The sequence below is a fragment of the Bufo gargarizans genome, chromosome 11, assembly GCF_014858855.1.
Source record: "Bufo gargarizans isolate SCDJY-AF-19 chromosome 11, ASM1485885v1, whole genome shotgun sequence".
In the NCBI taxonomy this organism is placed as follows: Eukaryota; Metazoa; Chordata; class Amphibia; order Anura; family Bufonidae; genus Bufo; species Bufo gargarizans.
The window spans coordinates 44,993,918-45,020,450 of NC_058090.1; the positions used below are offsets into that span (position 1 = coordinate 44,993,918).

The 26,533-nt window shown below is 46.1% G+C and overlaps 1 protein-coding gene across 2 annotated transcripts in view; it reads left to right on the forward strand.

The window, feature by feature from the left end:
- The first annotated feature begins 1,735 nt into the window (after positions 1–1,735).
- The window catches only part of LOC122921470 (cytochrome c oxidase assembly protein COX16 homolog, mitochondrial), an 82,085-nt gene continuing 57,287 nt past the window's right edge, over positions 1,736–26,533 (forward strand). The window contains exons 1-2 of one of the 2 annotated variants that reach the window (XM_044271449.1): positions 1,736–1,806; positions 10,538–10,615. In XM_044271449.1, the coding sequence (XP_044127384.1) occupies positions 1,798–1,806; positions 10,538–10,615 (87 nt within the window). In that variant the 5' untranslated portion in view covers positions 1,736–1,797. Of the gene's footprint in view, positions 1,935–10,537; positions 10,616–26,533 lie in introns of both variants that reach the window. The other variant, XM_044271448.1, reaches the window with a different exon arrangement.

A 26,533-nucleotide genomic window follows, 5' to 3' on the forward strand; every position in this document is an offset into this window, starting at 1 on the left:
TCCGATCCGTGCTTCTGTTTCGCACCGTATCTCCCGGATTGTGGACCCATTCAAGTCAATGGGTCCACATGTTTGATGCGGGGCACACACGGCAGGCATGAGGCCTTAGGCTAGAGCTACACTGTTGGATTTCTTGTGACTGCCACAGCGATTCAGCGATCCTGACAGCGATCAGTGTTGATGTGTAGCCCTAACTTTATACAATCAGACATGCCGGCATGCGCTGGTAGAGCGCCAAGCAGCAAGACCACACCCATCTTACCAAAGGTTTCCAATCTGTCCGCTTGCACGTACAGTAATTACAGGTGAAGCCTGACATTTTAACAGGTTTCATCCGAAATTACTATGCAAACAAAACCTACATAAAAAATAAATTGGGGGAGGCCTCTATGGCGCCTGTATGTCCTAGCAAAACACATGGACAGGGGTAGTGTCACAATAATGAGGAGGGGTTAACACCAAATAACACACAGAAGGAATGGACCGGAGTCTAAGCCTCAAAGCTAAGGGAGACGGCTGGTGACCTCCTAAGAATCCCTAGACCTCTCCCTGACTCCTGCCAATATGACTAGACCCTGAAGGTGGAAATAGTCATACACCATAACCTAGACCCTGAAGACCCTAGAAATGGTGGCAGGGAATGAGACTACTGGTTCCTTCCCAGATGAAGGAACCAGCGTCTGCCTGAGGCCTAGACAACAACACACACAAGCGAATGACAAAATGCACTTCGCTTAAAGCTGAATGGAGGAGCAGGAGATCCAAAGGAACAACACACCAGCTCAACCAGCTCAACCAACTCCAGCAGGAAATATCAACCGCATGGTAAACAGTTCGAGTCAGAACTAAATAGGGCCTCAGTAATGACTACAAGCTGCACCTGACAAGAGGTGTGGTCATTAGCAAACACAACACTGAAAGGATAACAGAGAGACTGTCAGATACCCTCACGTACCGCCAGTATCTCCAATCTTCTCACCTCTGTCATGGGAGGGACCGTGACAGGTAGTGGCCTTCATGACACAACCCCTTAAAATCCAACGCAGTCCTCCCAGAGCAGCTCACCATGGGGGTCCTCACACATCTTTTCCAGACCCCGGAATGTCATACAGTTATGGAGGAGGAGGGTTATGAATCCTTCTATCGCTAGGCAGATAGGACGTTGGTGACTTTGAGAGACAAAATGGTAGCAATATTTGATGAGCGAACTTTGTGTTTCAAGTTCGGCGTACAAGGTTCGGGTTCAGGTTATCTAAGAAATCTGTTATGGATTCCCCTACCACAGATCATATAACACTATTGATAACTTGACAATAGAGACAACTCAAGGGGGGAGATTTATAAAAACTGGTGTAAAGTAGAACTGGGTAGTTGCCCATAGCAACCAATCAGATTCCACTTTTCATTTTACAAAGGAGCTCTGAAAAATGAAATGTGGAACCTGATTGGTTGCTATGGGCGGTGTTCTTTTAGGTTGGGGGTATAATTCCTGTCACACAGCAAATACCAATGAAGTTTAATGTCCTCCATTTTACAGTCTATACATTACCATGGGCAGACATTGCCAATCCAATACTGCTTGCTGACTTGGTTTCCTTGTCTAATATGCTATAATATAATATAACATAGACACCATGCAGCGCTAGTATAGCCGGCGCAGGGTAGGAACGATTGTGATGGTCATCATTTTCCAGGGACACATTTGAAATCAGGACCCAGTAGAAAACAGATACAACCTCCTTGTACGCCAGCGGCTGATCACATGATCGTGACGTAATCGAAGCCGTCTGATGCCGAATGACAGCGGTAAGGTGTACTGTGTGCGTTAGTGAAATACTTCCCCCAAGGTGAGAGGGGATGATAGCAAGATGCTGGAAAAGTTCTGGCTCTCGTGTAAGAACAACACGACGCTGCGGTATGGAGTGCCCATGATGGTGAGTGCGCATGTTACACTCGACATAGGAGACAGTCAGGATATTGTAGGGGTGTCTGTATTAGTCAGCCTGTAGTCTCTTCCTCACTTACCATTCCTGAGGGAGGTCACTTATTTTACTGTATAATCCAAGGGCTTATTATGCAGAGCTACATTTTTTTTTTTTAATTGGCTTTGTTTCAATCTTTCACCACTTTCAAGATCTGTTTGCTGTCAGTGAATGGGAACTTGAAGGGGGTTTCCAGGATTTTAACAGAACAAAATACCACCCTAGCATAACCTGATACCACAAAGTACTGCTCCAGCAGAACCAGATACCACAGTGCAGCACAAAGTAGCGCCCCAGCAGAACCAGATACCACAGTGCAGCACAAAGTAGCGCCCCAGCAGAACCAGATACCACAGTGCAGCACAAAGTAGCGCCCCAGCAGAACCAGATACCACAGTGCAGCACAAAGTACTACTCCAGCAGAACCAGATACCACAGTGCAGCACAAAGTAGCGCCCCAGCAGAACCAGATACCACAGTGCAGCACAAAGTAGCGCCCCAGCAGAACCAGATACCACAGTGCAGCACAAAGTAGCGCCCCAGCAGAACCAGATACCACAGTGCAGCACAAAGTAGCGCCCCAGCAGAACCAGATACCACAGTGCAGCACAAGTACTGCTCCAGCAGAACCAGATACCACAGTGCAGCACAAGTACTGCTCCAGCAGAACCAGATACCACAGTGCAGCACAAGTACTGCTCCAGCAGAACCAGATACCACAGTGCAGCACAAGTACTGCTCCAGCAGAACCAGATACCACAGTGCAGCACAAGTACTGCTCCAGCAGAACCAGATACCACAGTGCAGCACAAGTACTGCTCCAGCAGAACCAGATACCACAGTGCAGCACAAGTACTGCTCCAGCAGAACCAGATACCACAGTGCAGCACAAGTACTGCTCCAGCAGAACCAGATACCACAGTGCAGCACAAGTACTGCTCCAGCAGAACCAGATACCACAGTGCAGCACAAGTACTGCTCCAGCAGAACCAGATACCACAGTGCAGCACAAGTACTGCTCCAGCAGAACCAGAACCACAGTGCAGCACAAGTACTGCTCCAGCAGAACCAGATACCACAGTGCAGCACAAGTACTGCTCCAGCAGAACCAGATACCACAGTGCAGCACAAGTACTGCTCCAGCAGAACCAGATACCACAGTGCAGCACAAGTACTGCTCCAGCAGAACCAGATACCACAGTGCAGCACAAAGTACCGCCCCCACCAGAACCAGATACCACAGTGCAGCACAAAGTACCGCCCCCACCAGAACCAGATACCGCAGTGCAGCACAAAGTACTGCCCCAGCAGAACCAGATACCACAGTGCAGCACAAAGTACTGCCCCAGCAGAACCAGATACCACAGTGCAGCACAAAGTACTGCCCCAGCAGAACCAGATACCACAGTGCAGCACAAGTACTGCTCCAGCAGAACCAGATACCACAGTGCAGCACAAGTACTGCTCCAGCAGAACCAGATACCACAGTGCAGCACAAGTACTGCTCCAGCAGAACCAGATACCACAGTGCAGCACAAGTACTGCTCCAGCAGAACCAGAACCACAGTGCAGCACAAGTACTGCTCCAGCAGAACCAGATACCACAGTGCAGCACAAAGTACTGCCCCAGCAGAACCAGATACCACAGTGCAGCACAAAGTACCGCCCCCACCAGAACCAGATACCACAGTGCAGCACAAAGTACCGCCCCCACCAGAACCAGATACCGCAGTGCAGCACAAAGTACTGCTCCAGCAGAACCAGATACCACAGTGCAGCACAAAGTACTGCCCCAGCAGAACCAGATACCACAGTGCAGCACAAAGTACTGCCCCAGCAGAACCAGATACCACAGTGCAGCACAAAGTACTGCCCCAGCAGAACCAGATACCACAGTGCAGCACAAAGTACTGCCCCAGCAGAACCAGATACCACAGTGCAGCACAAAGTACTGCCCCAGCAGAACCAGATACCACAGTGCAGCACAAAGTACTGCCCCAGCAGAACCAGATACCACAGTGCAGCACAAAGTACTGCCCCAGCAGAACCAGATACCACAGTGCAGCACAAAGTACTGCCCCAGCAGAACCAGATACCACAGTGCAGCACAAAGTACTGCTCCAGCAGAACCTGATACCACAGTGCAGCACAAAGTACTACTCCAGCAGAACCAGATGCCATAGTGCAGCACAAAGTACTACTCCAGCAGAACCAGATACCACAGTGCAGCACAAAGTACCGCCCCAGCAGAACCAGATACCATAGTGCAGCACAAAGTACTACTCCAGCAGAACCAGATACCACAGTGCAGCACAAGTACCGCCCTAGCAGAACCAGATACCACAGTGCAGCACAAGTACCGCCCTAGCAGAACCAGATACCACAGTGCAGCACAAAGTACCGCCCTAGCAGAACCAGATACCGCATGCAGCACAAAGTACCGCTACAGCAGAGCCAGATACCGCAGTGCAGCACAAACTACTTCCGCCTGCACCACAGTATGAAACGTAATAGTCGCCGTGAGGAGTGTTCTCATAGTTTCCATTCGACTGTATCTGGCGGGGTTTCCATTTTTAGCAGAGTGGTGTAACGCAGCAGTAGCTCCGCGGCTTTCTCGCTGCTTTTCCACAGCCGTGTGATGACACGTTCATTGGTCACGTAGCCTAGGAGCAGCTCGGCCCTATTGAAGTGAATGGGGCTGAGCTACGATACCAAGTACAGCCGCTATACTATGTACGGTGCTGTGCCTTGGAGAGCTGAAAGAAGGCCACAGCGTTACAGTGAGCACCGCTGCCTTCTCAAACAGCTGATCGGCGGGGCGCACCCCTACTGATCAGATACTGATGACCTATCCAGAGGATAGGTCGTCAGTTGTAAAATCTCCGAAAACCCTTTTAATAATTCTGGTGCATCATATGCCAGCAGGGGGTTGTTATCAATGCCAGTCTCACTACCTATCCCTAGAGTGTGTAGGTATCACCTCTCTGCTCCTGAATTCTGTCGGTCACAGAGGATTGTATAGACCTGGGGTGCACCCAACCTGTGATTCAGGGGCCACATCCAGCTTGCAGTGCCCTCCTGTGCAGCCCTCAACCATCCGGTCACTGGCATTCTCACATTTATTTCTATGCCAGAGAGGAGAAGAGTGGTGCATACTGCCGCAGCACGGGCAGGTAAGTGCTGATGGTGCAATGGCTCTTTCTGGACTTCACAAAGGGGAGTAGGGAACCCGCCTTCTCCAAAAGAGTCCTGGAAGTAGGTTCTGCACCTATCAGTCATTTATAGTATATACTTTTGATCTGCCATAAAGGTGTAGGAAAGCAATATCTGCTTAAAGGTTTTACCCAACCTCTATAATGAATTGATAATTGTGACCTGTCCTTGGGAGTCTCAGCACCTCCGCTGATCAGCTTTTTCAGGGAGCTGATTCGCTCAGCGGAACCCTGATCACAACTGTCTCCCCGCAACTTTCCAGCTACAGCTAGGCCATGTGACTGTTGTACGGTGACATCACTAGCCTAGGAAGAGGCCGCAATGCTATGGAGCGCCAGCCTCTCCTAACAGCTGATTGACGGGGGGTCCCGGGTGTCAGTTCCCCCGCAGATCTGATATTGATGACCAATCCTGAGAATAGGTCATCAGTATAAATTCTCGGGCAATCCCTTTAAGAGAGAAATAAATGTGTTATGGCTCTTGGAATTTAGCAATAAAATATTTTTTACCTGAGACGTGCTATTATTGTCCAAAAGTATTAATAAAAACCATAAAACTGTACATATTTGGTGGTTCTACTAACCCATAGAATAAAAGTAACACGCTAGTTATGCTGCACAATGAACATTGGCGGAACTGCTTTTTTTTATTACGACTTTAAGAAAGTTTAGGAGTGAATCTTTACGTTTTATGTACCCCAAAATGGTGTCATTTAAAAACATCTTGCAAAAAAACAAGCCCTTCTACGGATACATTGACAAAAAAAAATAAAAAACAGACACCCAGTGACTTATTTTGTACTCCTCCTTGGCTGAAAAAAAATCTTCAAAAATGCCAAGAGGCGTATTTTTACTGTGCCAGAAAAAGTCCTCTGGTTGTGACCTTACAACAAATACATGAGGGTTAGGCGAGTGTTAGACCACATGGGGCAGCACTGGGGCAACTGAGATGTGGCCAGGAAGTCTGCCAAGGTATGTTCCGGGGAGGGGGGTTCAAATTTATAAGTAGTTGAATCATTTTCCATGAAATCTGCTCTTTCCCCTACAAAGTGTCCAGCCACATAACAATTTGAAGAACACACCAGATGCATCCTGGCTACGGATGAGTGAACCTGAGTTTCAGGTTCGGGTTCTGGTGGATTTCTGTTACTGGTTCCGTTATCACGGAATATAACCGAATTCTATGATAGCATGCAAAACAGAAGCCTTTAAGAGGTATTCTGTCATAATAGAAGTCCATGGGATATTCCGTCTGGTTTTCGTTATGTTGCCCATAGACTTCTATTATGACAGAATGCAAAACGGAATGTCTCTTAAAGGCTTCCGTTTTGCATTCTGTCATAGAATTCCGTTATATTCCGTGAAGTCCACCCGAACCCGAACAACTCGGGTTCACTCATCCCTAATCTTGCCATGGTACTCGGCATCCCCAATGCAGGTTTCTGCGGCGTATTCAATGCAAATATTTTTTACTGATTGATCGTCATGGAACGGCAGAAACGTCCGCTTCATGCTCAGATGCTGTAATAGCTGCCAGTTTTAAATAATTAAGAACCCCTCACACCCGCTCTGCTTCCCTATTTCTCTCCTGCTGCATCCAGCAATAACGTCTGATGCCTCTGGACCTTTAATGACCATCATTGATAGAGCTGCCAAGACACAAGGGCACCAGCTTGCTTACTCCATGAACTTGTGTCCCTGTAGAAGGAACACCAAGTGGTCGCTATAAGTTGTTTTCTCCTTTCACCCCAGGTCCCTAGGGTCCTCGTAGTCTTTTCTGCTGCAGACAGATGCCTAATTAATGCTGTTGCTCGTTTTTCCATTTTTTGCCGGGCTCTGTTACATGATTAAACAGGTGGTTTGGGGATATATCTGACAGATGCATCTTCCCAATCTTGTCTTCGGGGGGCAGCTGATGTTCTTAAGAAAGGGCCTCATGTCATTTAAAGATTTGTAAAGAAAGTTTTATTTTATTTTTTAATTAAATTAAAAACAGGAAAACATGTCTGCAGGTTGTTGAGCTTCCTATAAGGCTGGGTGACAGTTGGTTTGGCTGCCATTACTGCTCCCTAGGGGTTTGTCAGGCTCCACTCCTGATGACTGCAGTATACTTATTTTACTATATTGTATCGTATGTTATTCCATACCTTTTTAATGGTATATTGGCCCGACAGAGGCAGAAAGGAATGCTCTTGGCCTCCCATTGGTTGAGTCGGGCCCTATGGAGATGCTTATTGTGTACATTTCCAAGGGTACAGGCTAGGTATACATCACCAAAGGTTGCAGTTATGCCTGTGAGCTGTGCGCTGCGATTGGCCAGCAGTGCAGCAAGGGACACGCCTCCTACAAGAAAACAGTCAGAGGGAGCGCAGGCACCGAAGCCTATACCGGGCGAACGGAGCGGCGCCCAGACTTGCTAGTAAGTGCAGGGGGACCCCTGGGCGCTGCTCTGCCCACAGGTATAGTTAGTTTTTCGTTTGTAGAGTAGTGAAAGGTCCTCTTTAACGTTAATAATTTTTTTTTAAGAAAAACACATTTTTTTTCCATTTAAAAAGTAGTTTTATTTTGTAAAAACACACGTACATACATGATGTCACTGTGTTTGGCACAACCTGTATAATAAAGACCTGTTATTTAATCCGTCCAATGAACAACATAACCCCCCCCCCCCCCACAAAAAAAAAAAAAACTGAATTGTTTTGTTTCCTGTTCATCCCTGCCCCAAAAATGAATAAATATTAATTAGTCCCATGTACCCCAAATATGAAAACTGCTTATCGCCCTGCACAAAAACGAATCATCTAATAAAACTATACATATTTAATATTGCCGTAATTTTACTGACTCACAGAATAACAGTGACACGCTAGTTATGCCGCATGGTGAACGGCGTAAATTTAAGGTACAAAAAACAATGGCAGAACTGCTTTTTTCCCTATTACTTTTCCAATAATTTTTTTTCCCAAGTGTGAACCCCAAAATAGTGTCCTAAAATATACAATACACCTCACAAAAGCCACCATAGGGCTATAGGGACAGAGAAATAAATAAAAAAGTTATGACCTGAAAAAAAAAACAACCCTACCCAGTGTCTTATTTCATACTCCTCCTTCCCTTAAAGGAAACCTGTCACTGGGATTTTGTGTATAGAACTAAAGGACATGGGTTTCTAGCTTGCCGCTAGCACATCCACAATACCCAGTCCCCATAGCTCTGTGTGCTTTTATTGTGTAAAAAAAACTATTTGATACATATGCAAATTACCCTGAGATGAGTCCTGTCCCTGACTCATCTCACGTACAGGACTCCTCTAAAGTTAATTTGCATATGTATAAAATTGTTGTTTTTTTTTACACAATAAAAGCACACATAGCTATGGGGACTGGGTATTGCGGATGTGCTAGCGGCCATCTAGCAACCCATATGCTCAGCTCTATACCCAAAATCCAGGTGACAGGTTCCCTTTAAAGGTGCTAAAAGAGGTATTTTTTTTTTCTTCCGGGAAAAAAAGTAGTGTGACTTCTGATCACCAGCGTATTGTGAACAGAGCCTTATAGCCTCTGGTAACTCTATTAATCATGTCATGGGTTTTAAGTCTGCACATACGTGGCCAGTACTTTGTGTGGCCTAAACGTCTTGTGACCCAACGCACATTCATTTCCAGTCTAGTGAATAGGAGATTCTGGGTAAGGCTACTTTCACATTAGCGTTCGGGGCTCCGCTTGTGAGTTCCGTTTGAAGGCTCTCACAAGCGGCCCCGAACGCATCCGTCCAGCCCTAATGCATTCTGAGTGGATACGGATCCGCTCAGAATGCATCAGTCTGGCAGCGTTCAGCCTCCCAGGCGGACACCCGAACGCTGCTTGCAGCGTTCGGGTGTCCGCCTGGCCGTGCGGAGGCAAACGGATCCGTCCAGACTTACAATGTAAGTCAATAGGGACGGATCTGTTTGAATATGACACACTATGGCTCAATTTTCAAACGGATCCGTCCCCCATTGACTTTAAATGTAAAGTCTGGACGGATCCGTCTGCGGCTACTTTGACACTTAGAATTTTTTTTTACAATATAATGCAGACTGATCCGTTCTGAACGGATCCACCGCCTGCATTATATGAGCAGATCCGTCTCAGACGGATCCGCTCTGAACGCAAATGTGAAAGTAGCCTAAGATGATGGTCCATGGTGCTCAGAGGAGTGCCATGACCCCTTAAAGGCTAAGTAAACCTTTGGGGGCAATTTTACTCATTTTGCACTATTTTTTAAATTGGTCTTTATTAAAAATATGGAGCCCTTTTTTTTTTTAGAGCTGACATGGTCTAGTAGCACCCTTTGGATTTTCTGTCTTTTCCATCAGACCAGGAGCAGATGAACTCCTTATCTCTGCTCTCTGACCTTATAAACACTCATTACAGCTCAGTTCTTATCTTACTGATAAGAATGTGGCTTGAATAAGTGTTTATGACCTCTCAGTACCTTAGAGATAAGGTTTATTAGATGACCAGCACTAAGTAAAAGTGCCAGTCACACAGTTAGGCCTCATGCACACGACCGTTGTTGTGTTCTGTGTCCGTTGTTCCGTTTTCCATGATTTTCTGCGGACCCATTGACTTTCAATGGGTTCGTTGAAAACTCTGATAATGCACAGTTTGTCATCCGCGTCCGTGATCCGTGTTTCCAGTCCGTCCAAAAAATATGACCTGTCCTATTTTTTTCACGGACAACAGTTCGCGGACCCATTCAAGTCAACAGGTCAGTGAAAAAACACAGAGGCACAGAAGATAGAAAAAAAAAAACGGACGCGGATGACTATCATTTTAGATTTTTTTTACTTCCCTTCATGTCTGGTGATCCTCCAAAAATCAAGGAAGACACACAGAAACAAAAACGGATCACGGAACAACAGAACCCCGTTTTGTGGACCGTGAAAAAATACTGCTCTGTTAACCCTTTGTGACAGAGCAGCTCAATATTTTTAATAAAGGCCAATTGAAAAAATTATTTTTAGCCAAAAATAAGTAAAATGCAATCATAAACAAAAATTGCCTCCAAAGGTGTACATAGCCTTTAATTCTCCTTTACTTTCTTTTAGGGTATTTCCACATGGGACTTATACTGTGCAAATTCCTGTGCGGCAGTAGTAAAGTAGAGGAGCAGAAAATCTGCAGTGTAAAAAGACTTGCCGTGTGGATTTTAAATGCAGGCACACATGTAGATTTGGCTGCAGTAAATTAGCTCCATGTGCCCTAAGTAGCCTCTGCTTGCTTACATGTCCTCAATACGTTCTTGTAATTCAATCTAGTATGCAGATGCATCCACTCATAATGTTTCCTTTGCTTGCAGCTGCTGGTCATAGGTGGTTCCTTCGGACTTCGGGAATTTACTCAAATTCGTTATGACGTCCAGAAGCTAAAGAATACAGTAAGTAATGAGATGAAAAAGTGAATTATGGTCACCATGATCTTGAAGAGCTCCACAAAGGCTACGTGACCGATGGACGTCACAGGCCAAGGAAAAAGCTTGAGTGCTGCATCTTCTTCACCAAGCTGATAGGTGGGGGTGTCCAGAGTAAGACCACTACTGATCAGATGTCAATGACCTAGAGCAAAGTCCGTCCAAACCTGCCAATCATGGCACAGATGGCCAACCATCTAATGTGTATAGGGGTATCCTAACTATCCCCCAATGGCAGATGTTGGGATGGGGGGATGAAGGATTGGGCAGGTTGGAGAAGTATTGCCATCTTTAGCAATAAGCCATGTAGGCGTTATCACGGTGGCCAGTTGATTATTGCCATTTTCAGTGACTTGGTCATGATCAAGCAGATCATTGGTTACCAAATTGGCTCCAGGGGTTGTCACTTAGGTTTCTAAAGGCCTTAAATGTTTTTTAAATCTGTTGAAATTGATACGCCATTCAGGGTATGTGGAATCCTTGGTGACAACCCCTATGGGCACTGTAAGGGCTGCCATTAGTGGTTGTCACATGGTGTCTATTACCAGCATCGAAGAGCTAGATCATTCAGAAATGGCTCAATAGACTACTGAAGCCCTTCCAACAGAGGACATCTCATGTACTCGAGGCATGTGACGGACGCCCACACTCCGCGGCTCAGATGCCTGAGCTTTCTAAATGTTGTTTGAAGGTCAGTCTTTTTTCTTGAAGGTGGTAGGTCGTATGAATATGAAAGATCTTTAGAAGAAACATCTGATTCATTGCCCAAGAAATGAACAGTTAGCCAAATGTTCCTCACATTGATGACTATAGCTATACCAGAGACCGTGCGTGTGGTGCCACCATACAGCCAGAAGGTGGCGCCGTCTTCCCTCAGTTTTATTCAGTGTGCAGACTGAAAGGAATGGGGACTTGCTGAGGAATAAGTATTCAGCAGGTGTCCTAAGACTGGTTTTCTTATCTGACATTCTTTTCTTTAATACACATTTGAACCTTACTATATTAAAATGGAGAAGAAAAGTCTTTTGCAGTCACAGACGTCAGGCACAACTACATTGGAATATGAATGGAAAGAAAACTGTTTTACTGCGTATAAGGTTTTTATTGCTTTGAGGATATTTTTTTTTTGGTGTAAAGCTTCAACTTACATGTACTGCTGTTTGCAAATCTAGGTCAAGGAGATGCAGTCGAGTTACTTGGCTGTGTAATATTGTGTACGCCATATCCTTCAGGCTCTGCAAACACGTTCTTTCAGGTGCTAAGTGTACATCCGAGCTGAGTCATCTCCCAAGCAAAGTAACAGCAGTGCGTCACGGTCTCCCTGCACCAGGATGGGGACTAGGGGCACATCTGTGGCACAATGTCTCCAGCAAGTCCCACAATGCACCTTTCTGTTGTGCTGGGATATAGTTTAACCATTTCAGTCACATCTGATTTATAGAGACTCCTGTTGGACTTCAGCCTCTGGTACCAGCAGAACGATGACCGTGTTGAGTTGCAGCGGACGGGTCAATAGGATGCATTGTCTTGCCAAGAAATGTGGATTAGCTAATGCTACCATCCAGCCAAGTGTATGAGACTTCATTATGAAAGCTGCCATTCTCTTAAAGGAACACTAAACCTAGAAATGAATGCTAAAAGTAGACAAGTAAGATGTCTGTCCTCGCTGTCGGAAGCACTTTCTGCATGATCCTGGCATTGGTCTGTAGAAATACTGAGGTTAATCTCTTGCTGGTCACGTCCATCTTCAGCTAGTGGTCGGCTAAATGGGTGGGGTTTAGGAAAGGGGCGGGGCTTACTGCAGACAGCTCATTGGGAGGAGGCTGCTGTTCCAGTCAGTTATCTTATAGCCAGACACATAAGTGAGGAGGAGGAGAGGGGACATGGCTAGTCTCCTAGGGAAGTGATGGCAAACCTTTTAGAGACAGGGTGCCCAAACTGCAACCCAAAACCCACTTATTTATCGCAAAGTGCAGACATGGCAATTTACCCTGAATACCACAGTCCAATATAGTATATCTTCCATGTACTTTATCATTTAGCTATAATAGCCTGCCTACATTTAGTGCGCTGCCTGTGCTGTTCATAGTGCCCCCTGCGCTGATGAATGGCAGGAAAAGTCTAAGGCATATTGGTACGCCATAGACTTTTTTTTCAGGGTTCTGGTGCCCACAGAGAGGGCTCTGAGTGCCGCCTCTGGCACCCGTGCCATAGGTTCGCCATCACTGTCCTAGGACATAGATTTATGAATTACTGAACACCATTCCGATTCCAAAATCCACCTCTTGTTCATTATTTGCATGAGTTCCACATGGAAAAGCTGCGGATTAGATAATGAGGCTAATTCATGCTGTCTTGAGTTCCTGCCCCTCGATTCTTTGAAAAATACATGTTGTTGGCCACATGCAAATTAAAGGAGCCAGGTGGCCTTCAGACTCCCTGATGAATTGTTTTTGTTACCTCAGTGCTCAGGTGGTTGCTCGACAACAGGCACGCCATCGGTGGATGCCGCTGCTGAAACTTCATGTTATACCATGGAGATCCGATAGTGTCCTTATGTCTCCTACATTTCACATGGGGGGGGGGGGGGTAAAGTTTCTAAAATCAGATTTTTTTATTGTATTATATAATAATAGTGCTGCTGACAGATCTTTTTAGGTTTACATCTTTGTGGCACACTTTCCTGCTTATTCACAGACATGTTCTCAAATAACCTGGCTTTTATATAGATACCTAATACTCACGTCAGGTATTAATGATCCACCCAGTAATAATTAACAAGTCGATCGGCCCTACAGCCCATTGGGAGAGGTGCACTTTTGTACATTTGAAATGCAAAATGAAAGTAAGATCCGTCAACAGCAACCGAATCTCCTAGCTATCAGTTTATATGTAGTACTTGGACAACTCCTGACCACATGCATTATGAGGGTTGTAAGCACCTCTAGAGGGAGGCCCCCCTTAAAGACTCCCTTTCAGAGGGGAAGAGAGGAGAGACAAGCAGCGCCCCCTAGTGTGGCACATTTTTATCCGAGTAGCCGGATATAACAAGGCAGTATCATGGTTTCTGGGAGTTTCAGGAGTTGAAGACTTTCATATTGAAGGGGTCTTCTATGATAAGGAATCCCCTTTAAAGGTGTTCTGCAAGAATGCCCCCCCCCCTCTTCCCCCGGTTTGCTAAACCTAAGGAAGGATGATGTACTTTAAGGGTGCCTTCACACTCAGCAGATTTTGTCGCACAAAATTTCTGCAACTGAAAATCAGTTCCATTCGTGTGAATGAAGCTTGCAGAAATCCATGTGCTTCCGGCCAAAACAACCCCATTCAGATTAACGGAGCTGATTTTTCAGTTACAGAATTTTTTTGCAGCAAACTCTGCCTCGCGTGAAGGCACTCCAAGTCATCCAAACGCGCAAACCCAGCCGGTGCTTCCTCTTTAGGTTGTCAGAAGTGCGGATATTGTCTGTTTGGCTTTCGTCGGCGAAGCGCTCTCCTTTATCTGCGAGGCTTTCACAGTGCCGTTTGTTTTCCACTTGATATCTTCGTACAGGTTCTGCTTTCTCCGGCTGCTTTGGTGAATCCCGGCACCGCCGATTGAGAACATTTTCACTTGTGTTTCAATTATCACATCTTTTATTTGAAATGATTTTATCTTTTTTTTTTTCATTTGCTCTCAAGTGTTTGTTTAGACAGGATTAAATATTGAATGATAAGGCCTTGTCATGAGGCTCACCAGCCTGCATAATACCGGGTGGATATTAGTTTACAGACTAGCTCCGGGAACAGACTGTTTCCCAGATTTCACAGCAGAAGAGCCATCAGCCCTGGATAGGGGACCAGTTATTCCTTTTACAGCTGTAGACTGGCTATAGAGACGGTTAGTGGTACTGCAACAGGATATGGACCAGGCTCTGTTGTGGTTAGACCACCATTCCAAAATTGGGAGTTTGGGGCTGGTGCATTTTGCTTCTCCTTCCTGCCTAAAGCTGGCCATACACATTAGGGCTCATGTACATGAACGTATTTTTAGTCCGCATCTGATCCTTAAAAGATACGTGCTGACATATAAAACATATAGAACATGTCCTATTCTTGTCTGCATTTTGGACAAGGATAGGACTGTTCTATTATGGCCCAGACGTTCCATCCCGCAAAATGCAGAACGCACACAGCCATTATCCGTGTTATGCAGACCTCAAAACTGTCAACAGTCAGTGCATGCGCCCTTGTATGTATGTCCACAGGCCGACTATCTTATGTGTATGCAGACGTACTAATGAGCTCCGAGTTATGGAGAAGGTTACTCCCTAATGGGCAGAAAATCTGCCTATGTAAAAGGACCCTAAGCCAAGGTCAGAGGAGTATGGCAGCATTGTCCTCCCCTCGTCCTACTGAGCACACTTGCTTGTTTGGGTGAGACAATTAAGTATCACTAGTGACGGCCAAACGAACATTCGCCCAACATGTTCTCTTGTGTGTGGTTGGCTTTAAAGGGGTTGTCTCATCATAGACAATGGGGGTATATCGCTAGGATATGCCCCCATAGTCTTATAGGTGCAGGACCCGCACCTATATTGAGAACGGAGCCCCGCACGGTGGTGGCTGGAGGACTCTGGTCTGGCCACCACCAAGCCGGCTCTCCGGAGAAGTGAATGGGAGCGTATCCCGCATGCGTGGCTCCCACTCTCATTCATTTCTATCGGGCCGCCGAAAATAGCCGAGCGCAATGCGCCCTCCTTCACTTGCGGGGCTCCGTTCTCGATATAGGTGTGGGTCCCAGCTGTGGGACCTGCATGTATAAGACAATGGGGGCATATCCTAGTGATATGCCCCCATTGTCTATGATGAGACAACCCCTTTAAGGCCCTATTACACCTGCAGATCAAGCAGGCGATTGTCAGGAAGAGAGCGTTTCTTCCTGGCAATCGCCTGCTTTCTAGCGGAGGAGACCTCTGCTATTACATGCAGCGATCTCTTATTCAGTATAAGGACGAGTGATCACTATGCCATCGCTCGTCCCCATACAGAATCATTGTTTGCCGGCATACACTGCATAATCTGCCGCCGTCAAATTATTATTTTTAAAACTACTGAAAGACTCCGGTTACTAGATGGACGAGCGTTTCATTCGGGTAATCAGTGGCAGTATTAGGCTGGGTTCACACGGGTGAGATTTCCGCGCGGGTGCAATGCGTGAGGTGAACCCATTGCATCCGCACAAAATCCTGACCCATTCATTTCTATGGGGCTGTGTACATAAGCGGTGATTTTCACGTATCACTTGTGCGTTGCATGAAAATCGCAGCATGCTCTATATTGTGCGTTTTTCACGCAACGCAGACCCCATAGAAGTGAATGGGGCTGCGTGAAAATCGTAAGCATCGGCAAGCAAGTGCGGATGCGGTGCGATTTTCACGCACGGTTGCTAAGATGAAAGTCTATTCACTGTATTATCGTGGTTATAAGGGAAAATAATAGCATTCTTTAATACAGAATGCTTGGTAGAAGTTCAATTAAGGGGTTAAAAAATAAAATAAAAATTAACTCACCTCCTAGTTCCCGGTCTCTTCTTACTTCTTTAATCATGAGCTGCCGGCTAAAGGATCTGTGGTGACGTCATATCTCGTGGTCCAATCACATGATCCATCACCATGGTTATAAGGGAAAATAATAAAATCTACACTACAACTAACCCAAACCTGAACTTCATTGAAGAAGTTTGGGTCTGGGTACCACATTCCGTTTTTTCTTGTGCGCGTGCAAAACGCTTTGCACTCGCGCAGAAAAAACTAAACAAAGGAACGCAATCGCAGTCAAAACTGACTGAAATTGCGTACCTACTCGCACGGGTTTGCCACAATGCACCCGGGACGCATCCTGAGCCAAAATGTGACACCCGTGTGAACTCAGCCTTAGGCCCCTTTCACACGGGCGAGATTTCCGCGTGGGTGCAATGCGTAAGGTGAACGCATTGCACCCGCACTGAATCCAGACCCATTCATTTCTATGGGGCTGTGCACATGAGCGGTGATTTTCACGTATCGCAGCATGCTCCTCTTTGTGCATTTTCCACGCAATGCAGGCCCCATAGAAGTGAGTGGGGCTGCGTGAAAATCGCAAGCTTCCGCAAGCAAGTGCGGATGCGATTTTTCACGCACGGTTGCTAGGAGACTATCGGGATGGAGACCCGAGCATTATTATTTTCCCTTATAACATGGTTATAAAGGAAAATAATAGCATTCTTAATACAGAATGCATAGTGCAATAGGGCTGGAGGGGTTAAAAAATAATAATAATAATCTAGCTCACCTTAATCCACTTGTTCGCGCAGCCTGGCTTCTCTTCTGTCTTCTTCTTTGCTGTGCACAGGAAAAGGACCTGTGGTGATGTCACTGCGGTCATCACATGGTCCGTCGCATGATCCATCACCATGGTGATGGATCATGTGATGGACCATGTGATGACTGCAGTGATGTCATCAAAGGTCCTATTCCTCAAAGAAGAAGACAGAAGAGAAGCCGGGCTGCGCGAACAAGTGGATTAAGGTGAGTTAAATTATTATTATTTTTTTAACCCCTCCAGCGCTATTGTACTATGCATTCTGTATTTAGAATGCTATTATTTTCCCTTTTATAACCATGTTATAAGGGAAACTAATACAATCTATAGAACACCTAACCCAAACCTGAACTTCTGTGAAGAAGTCCGGGTTCGGGTCTGGGTACTAAACATGCCGATTTTTCTCCCGCACGTGCAAAACGCGTTACAATGTTTTGCACTCGCGCTGAAAAATCACGCATTTTCCCGCAAAGCACCCACATCTTATCCGGGCCAAAAACATGACGCCCGTGTGAAAGAGGCCTTACACTGCCAGATCATCCCCAACATCAGTGAGAAGACAGGAATACGCACTCCTGTTGGGGGAGGTTCCGTGGTGTAAGGGATAAACCCAACCAAAGTCTGAGTAATGAAGCCACGCACTCTCTGGTTAAATGCGGGAAAGGATTTAATGTGATGCTCCGTGCATAGACAAAAAGTGAAAAAAACAATTTCATTGCAGTCCAGAGCTTACTTCAAATGTACCATATGGAGATACCTCTTGATACCACTTTTTTCACCTGGCAGTTGATTTGAAATAGTATTTTTTATTTTATTTTTTACTTTTTGTTTCATGAAATTTTTGTCTATGTACGGAGCATCACATTAAATCCTTTTTCGCATATTAACCAGATCATCACTAACAAGCGTTCATATGAAAGCTTGTTAGCAATGATCTTAGCGATTATCTGCCGGTGTAATAGGTCCTCTAGTCCCCAGGAGGGCAATCTGTTTTGCCACATGAGACAACATAAGAGTCTGCAGTGCAATGGTGACCAGTTGAAGGCCTTGGCAGACCTGCCACTGATTGCCACTGCATACTTTTATTAGGATTACATGTCTGTTTCTCTTCTTACACAGCCCCTTAAAGTTTTTGCCCAATATTTTGACCTAGCCTCAGGATAGCCATCAATATCAGATTGTTGGGGGGGGGGGGTCCTACCCTCTGCACCCCTGCTTATCAGCTGCTTGGGACTCTTGTGGGTCCCGTTCTGGAGATAGAAGCAGGTCCCAGACGTAGAACCCACACATCGATAGCATATCCTAGAGATTTTCCATCAGTGTCCCAGGTGGAGTGGGAGTAGACTGCTACTTGAATGTGAGTATTTTTCTTTCTGAGGTTGAAATAATGTTGGCGCCAGCATTTAACAGCCCTAGAGTACAGTCGGCTGATGAGTTATAAAACTCTGCAGTTTTACTATGCTACGATCTATAGACCTCGACGCTTTGCCTTGCAGTATAGTGGTGCCATGGTCATTAACAGCCTTGCTTCTCGCTTTTCTAAGGTTCGCTGTATATCATTCATACGCTCCAGCTACAACATGTTTCCTTGAAAAATGTTCACTGCCAGAATCCCAAACTTTTCCACCAAAACCGTCCAATGTAGGAGAGCTTCACTGAAGAGATCTGATGTTACTCCGTGTGGGGAGAGGTGCAGCCATTGTAAAGAAGATGAATGGTTTATATGAATGATACTGCAAATATCGGAAAGTAATTCTGTGGCTTTAGCAGACTGCGGACCTTATGAATCTGGGGTTTCAAGAAAAATACTGTTCTGATGAACACCTAATACCAAGGACAACATCTGCACCTAATACCAAGGACAACATCTGCATGGGGTTGTAGGTTCTCTCCGTGTTTGTGTGGGTTTCCTCTGTGTACTCCGGATTCCTCCCATTCTCCAAAAACCCACTGATTGTTGAAATGGAAATTTAGATGCGAGTCCCAGGTACCAATGTCAATGATGATGATCTCTGTATAGAGCTGCGGAATATGTTTGCGCTATATAATAATGTACCCTATACTGTCAATTATGGCAATACGATTAGGTACCAAGAAGTTTTCATATACAGAGTGCACTTAGACAGGTCATGTAACTCTATGGTGACTTCTATTATTCTTTGTAATATAAACACTGTAGACATCTTTGACATCGAAAAGTGATTTTAAAGGAGTTATACAGTGTCAGGATATAGATGACCTATCCTAAGGATGGGTAATCATCAATTTCAGATTGGTGGGGTTGTGACGGGTTGTGCACTGCCGCTTCAAGCTAGGCAGCATGCAGATAAACACTGAAAAGGATACAGCTATTGAATGAGCACCTCAACCTCGAACAGTGGGGGTTCCGGGGGTCAGACAACCTGCCGGTCTGATATCCTGAGGATAGGTCCTCAGTAGCACCTCACAACCTTGTTAATATATGCTAGTTGTTCCCTTGGCTGCAATAGGTGTCGGGTGCAATCGTCATTTCCGTCATGTCCATCATTTTTGGACCCCCTGATATGTTTGAGGCTTTTATTCTGTTATGCCCGTCCCAGTAATATGTGGTGGATGTGAGGTCTGTGTGTCCAAAAAGCCGCTGTCTACACCTGCTCTTCTATATCAGCCTAACAAAAATTGCCTTTTATTTTAAATTCCCCCCAGCCTTTCACTGCTGGAGCTGTAAAGGCACACATACTTACCTGCTATTCACCATTCTGTTTCGGCTTCTGTGCTGTTTTCAATGCTTAGGAGGCACGCTGTGGCAGGTCATTGGCTGCAGCGGCGCACGTGAGTCCATGCCTGAAGTTTCCATACAGGGACCAAAGTGCAGTGAAGACAGTGGTGCTTCCCTTCACAGGTCTGGCAGTAAGGGGTGGAATTTAAAATAGAATGCAATCCTGGACAAACCTTTTAATTCCTTTACTGCTTTTTTTTTACTGCAGTTAGCGAGCATCACTCACCTCTAGTTGCTAGCTAACTACCACAGAATGCAGCTGGTTTTCTATGATGTGTTGACACAGGGTCATGTGACTGCTGAAATCAATTGCTGGCTGCAGTTTTGACCTGCTGCAACCAGTGATTGGCTGCAGTGGTGTTATGCCTCTTTGCCGACACATCATCTCTGGACCGAAAAGTAGACAGTGGAAATGAGAGAGAAATCCTTGAGGTGAGTATGGCTTTTCTTAAATTTTGTACAGCGTTCTTAGTAGTTTTAAAAATACATTTTTTAATGTAAAAATAGTTTTTGCCCTATAAGACGCAAAGTGAAGGGAAAACTATAGTGCGTCTTATAAGACGAATACAGCTGGAAGGGAAAAAATGGCCGGCATTTTGCAAGTGGCCTATACATTGCAGGCTGTACTGCATAACGACAGCAGCCTGTGATGTACCGAACATCTATCCTGGCGTGTACGGTACCTGCTGAGGAAGAGCCCGGCATGGATAAGGGGACAGTCTGGCCGGCGCTCCTGCCCATCTGCAGCGTTGAGGATGTGGGCGGTGCACTGCTCGGCACGCTTCATTTTCACTACAGCCGCGCAGTGAAGGAGGAGGGAGGGAGTCCCTCCCTCCTATGATGTAGCCGGCACTGCCCCAATGAAAACATTGGGCTCTGAAGCCAGCGCCACTGCCATCAATGATTGAGCCGATAATAGGAGGAGGAGGAACGGGGGAGGGAATAAACTGACTGCTGCGCCATCTGAGCTAGTGAGTGTAACGAACAGCAGCAACAGCCTTCCCTCCTGACTGTCCTGTCCTCCTCAGTGTCAGCCCGGGCCCCTGCCCCACAGTGTGCACTCAGCAGCAGCCAGCAGGTATCCCCCCCCCCCCCCAGTACAATAGTGGTTAAAATATAGGCAAGCAAAAACATATGTACCAGGAGCCAGCAAGATCGGGGTTAATGTGACTCATTAACCCCACCTTTTGTTAAACATTTATTTTTTATTTTTTTCACCCTCTTAAAGGGATTCTGTCACCTCCCATCAGCCAAAAAACGATTTTAAAGCAGCCATGCAGCACAGCTTACCTGGATTAGGCTGTGCTCTTTTATCTTGAAATCCGTCCAGCAGTTACTTCAAAAAACGACTTTGATCAATAAGGAAATGCGTCCTGAAGGTGCCCAGAGGGGCGTTTTTTTCTTCTTAGTGAGCCCAGTACCGCCCCTCTTTCAGTGCCCAGCCCGCCTTCCTTGTACTTTCTAACCGCCGCCCCCAGCCTGCCACAGCCTCTCCTGCCTCTCCTCCCCCTCCCTCACGCCGAACGAAATGTCTCGCACAGGCGCAGTACCCACTGAGGGCTGCGCCTGTGCGATCATCAGGAGACTGAGGGCGGCAGCTTCATCTTCGTCACTGGGCATGCGCCGAGCCCAGTGACGTCCGATATTAGCTCTTTCCTTCAGTCAGCCTGGTAGGAAGCGCAGAGGATTGCCGATCGGCTGCTGCACCCTGCGCTTTCTCCAGTCTGCCTGCCACAGTGAAGACGGCCAGCGATTTCTTTCCCCACCCTCCCTTCAGGAAATAAATAAGTATTTGTTGGGGCGAATTAGGTCTTATTATATTAAGTAAAGGCAGGCAGACTGGAGAAAGCGCAGGGTGCAGCAGCCGATCGGCAATCCTCTGCGCTTCCTACCAGGCTGACTGAGGGAAAGAGCTAATATCGGACGTCACTGGGCTCGGCGCATGCCCAGTGACGAAGATGAAGCTGCCGCCCTCAGTCTCCTGATGATCGCACAGGCGCAGCCCTCAGTGGGTACTGCGCCTGTGCGAGACTTCGTTCGGCGTGAGGGAGGGGGAGGAGAGGGAGGGGAGGCTGTGGCAGGCTGGGGGCGGCGGTTAGAAAGTACAAGGAAGGCGGGCTGGGCACTGAAAGAGGGGCGGTACTGGGCTCACTAAGAAGAAAAAAACGCCCCTCTGGGCACCTTCAGGACGCATTTCCTTATTGATCAAAGTCGTTTTTTGAAGTAACTGCTGGACGGATTTCAAGATAAAAGAGCACAGCCTAATCCAGGTAAGCTGTGCTGCATGGCTGCTTTAAAATCGTTTTTTGGCTGAGGGGAGGTGACAGAATCCCTTTAAACCTGCGTCTTATAGGGCGAAAAATACGGTAGGTGAAAAAAAAAACGGGCTTTGGAGTTAAAAGGCTTATTAAAAGATGACCGTTTTTCTCCAGACATTTCTGCCTTCATCCTTTTCTTTTCTTCTTCTATTGCCTTTCTGGGTTTTTCTATTTTTTTTTTGCCTTTCTCCTACCACTCTCTCTCAAAGGGGTTGTCCGGTTTCAGAAGGAAGCAGTGCAGTGCACTGAAAAGGCAGGTGATTGGTGACATCGCCAGTGTAATTGGGAAATTTATGTTGATGCATAGTTCCCATGCTTGAGCCCTGTGTTGGCATGTGTTGGGCCATTCATAGCCTATGGATACTTTTCACATAATTTAAGACATGCAGCGGTGTGAACATAGCCTTAATGTTTTTTTTTTTCCCTTGTGTCTTCTAGGGATTTGTCAGCTCGGAATACCTCCGGGCACTAACCATTAATACAATGCTTAAGCTTTTGATGAAGGCGGATGTTTAATCTGGGAACTCCATTTGATTTAATGAAATCATCTAGTGCTTTGTTTCTATATGGGATTGTAAAACCCATAATTGGATCACAGTTGGCGTTCTGTGCTGCCAAACAGTGATTTAGGTCACATCTAAAACTACAAAATTGAGCAGAGAGACAATTTAAGAGGATGTGGGAATGGGAGAAAATCCACAGGGAAAGTGAATGCTTGTGGGGTGCTATTGGCTTTGATGACTTTTCAAGTCCTAATCTTCCTTCGAGCAGAAGTTTCCAGCTCTTTCGACATCTATCAGTTCAGCTAATGAACATTAAACAGAAACCATCTGGCAAAGAAAATATGTTACAATTCTGCTAATTGTGCAAATATTTAATTTCCTTGAATTGCAGCAGTTACGCATTATGGAGCCTACTGATGGTGACAGCCACTTCATTCAAGATTTCAGTGAATTCAAGTGTAACTTTGGGGATAAAGCTGTAAATTCAGCTCTTGCCCAAGATTTTACTCTTTACTCTCAGCTGTCCGGCCAGCCTCACGTGAAGGCTCCGCACGGTCAAATAACACACGTAGCACATGAGTCACCCTCAGGTGTGTTTCCTTTACCGCTTATCACCTGTTTACTAGGTGCCAGAGTACTTGGGAGTTGTGCATCTGTTGCAGTCTAGTGGTTGAACACCAAAGATCTCTAAAATGTGACACTCAAGGGAGGTAAGACTATAAGGGGCCTAACTCAAGGTACACAATAGATTTACCAGTTTTTGTCAGCTATTACACTTTGTAAATGGGTTGTCCAAGAGTATAGGCACATGAAACTATGGATGAGTGTTACGGACAGTGATTGTGAGGGCAGTGGCCTGTATCCAAATCTAGATGGCTGAGTAGATTCAGAGCTTCTGCTCAATGCTGCTAAAGAGGAGACTCTGTCACCATCTGCTTGTAGTCCTATGGGGGAAAAAACTGAGACTCCTACCTGCCAAGACCCCTGATGCCGCCGTGACTCATACCATTGATGAATACCTGCCGCGTTCTTCCCACAAAGACAGAGAAAAGTTGAGACCTTTTCTCTACGGCAGTGAGCTCTCCTGCCACAACGTTCACCTGGTTTCCATGATCAGTACAGGCTCTTTTCCTTTATTGACCCCCCCCACCCCCTTGCACAACTGTAGCAGCCCACAGTTCAGTCTGCCTTGGTGCCATGTGCACCCAGGTTAGTGTGGACTCTTTTGCTCTCATATCGGCTAAATCACAGAACAAAGCAGCAAAACTGTCTATCAGATTGATCTGCTTCAGCCTTTTTGTGAAAAAGCTGATAGATTGTCCACCTCTGCTCTTCCATTACCTGCAGCCAAGTCTCACTTATCAGCATCCTTTCGTAGACTCATCCATCGGTACAGGCTCTATAAGGTATGAAGAATTAACCATCCTGCAACTCAGACCCTTTCTTTCTATTCCTCTTTACACGGCACTTACACTAGATGAGACTGCATTTTTTTTTTAGCAATATGTGCCCCATATTGTGGTGAGACCATGCCCTGGTGTCTATCTTCAGTACACTCGACAATGTCATTGGCGTTTCAACAACAATCTTCTTAGATGTCCTCCTCCATGTGAGAAACTTCAAGCTTGATTGAATATTTTGCTGATAACATTGTCTTGTGAGAGGCTCACAAAGCAGTAATTTCGGGCCATTGCACAACCATAGGTTCACGCCTAAAGAAGGACTTTGCTTTTCGAGCGGTCTACGAACTTTAGAATGTACGCTGTCCCTCCCTTCAAGTGGAAATCAGAGCCCATCTTAGAGAACTAGCTTTACAAAAAAAAAGAGGAATTACTGTTATTCTCGCAACAATGCTTTTATGAAAAAAGTAATAAGACCTATTCATTATTGGCTAAACAACTTAGGGAATGTACGGAACGCTCAGTACCATATACTGTCAGAAAGAGAGATGGAAAATAACATCTGATATGACTTTTCCATCACATTTATTTCATGACTATTTCTCCAAATTATACTCTCTTCCTGACAATCTCCCCACTGACACAGAGCGGATACTGATGGGATTCCTTCAATCCTGTAGGCTCCCTAGTCCCTTCCCTGTCCCATGATGCTTTGACCCTCTAAAATGTCCCAATATCCGCTGCAGAGATTGAGGCGGTAATACAGAATCTCGTTAATGGTAAATCCTCAGGCCCTGCTGTCTTCCCATATCTATATTACAAGACTTCCCACTCAGAACATACCCACTATATAATGAACATATTTAATAACTTCATGGCTGGGTCCCCTGTCCCTGACACAATGTCCCACTCCTATATCACTTTGATATCAAAACCCAGAAAGGACCCTCTATTGTTGGCATAGTCAAGACCAATTGCACGTATCCTATCAGATTTCAAGATTTTCACAAAAATACGGCAATAACACCAAATGGGCAATTGATCTCATAGATGCACCCAATAGGTCTAGTCGAAGTGCCCTTCTTCTTAGCTTAGATGCAGAGCAGGCCTTTGGTGGCTTAGGTTGGCCCTTTCTGTTGTCCACTTTGGAGGCCTTTGGCTTTACAGGTCCTTTTGTCGCTGCGATACAGTCACTTTACGCTTCGCCTTCGGCGGCTATTAAACTGCCCCATGCAACGACCCACACATTCCAGATATTTAATAGTACATGGCAAAGCTTTCCTCTCTCCCCTTTACTGTTTGTGTTTTGCATCAAACCGCTTTATTCTGCAATCCGTCTACATTGTGATGTTAAGGGCATCTAAGGGCCCTTTCACACCTGCGTTATAGTCTTCCGGCATAGAGTTCCGTCGTCGGGGCTCTATGCCGGAAGAATACTGATCAGGATTTTCCTAATGCATTCTGAATGGACAGTCCGTCCTTCAGGATGCATCAGGATGTCTTCAGTTCCGGAACGGAACGTTTTTTGGCCGCAGCAAATAGCGCAGCATGCTGCGCTTTTTGCTCCGGCCAAAAATCCGGAACACTTGCCGCAAGGCCGGATCCGGAATGAATGCCCATTGAAAGGCATTGATCCGGATCCGGCCTTAAGCTAAACGTCGTTTCGGCGCATTGCCGGATGCGACGTTTAGCTTTTTCTCAATGGTTACCATGGCTGCCGGGACGCTAAAGTCCTGGCAGCCATGGTAAACTGTAGTGGGGAGAGGGGAGCAGCATACTTACCATCCGTGCGGCTCCCGGGGCGCTCCAGAGTGACGTCAGGGCGCCCCAGGCGCATGGATGACATGATCGCATGGATCACATGATCCATGCGCATGGGGCGCTCTGACGTCATTCTGGAGCGCCCCGGGAGCCGCACGGATGGTAAGTATGCCGCTCCCCCGCTCCCCACTACTACTATGGCACCCAGGACTTTAATAGCGTCCTGGGTGCCATAGTAACACTGAAAGCATTTTGAAGACGGATCCGTCTTCAAATGCTTTCAGTACACTTGCGTTTTTCCGGATCCGGCGTGTAATTCCGGCAAGTGGAGTACACGCCGGATCCGGACAACGCAAGTGTGAAAGAGGCCTTAGTCCAAGATAAAGAACTTAGGGTACTTTCACACTAGCGTTTTTCTTTTCCGGCGCTGAGTTCCGTCCTAGGGGCTCAAATCCGGAAAAGAACTGATCAGTTTTATCCTAAAGCATTCTGAATGGAGAGTCAGTCCTTCAGGATGCATCAGGATGTCTTCTGTTCAGTCTTTTTGACTGATCAGGCTTTTCAGAAAAACGTAGCATGCAGTATTTTTACCTCCGGCCAAAAAGCCTGAACACTTTGACTGAACGCCTGATCAGGCTTTTTTCCCATTGACTTGCATTAACGCCGGATCCGGCCCCGTGTGTTCAGTCAAAACGGATCCGGCTTTTGCATGTTAAACCCGAAAAATGTGAAAAAAAAGTTAAAGTCCATAAATGGCGGATCCGTTTTTTCCAATGCATTTTTCCATTGTGATCGAAAGCCTGATC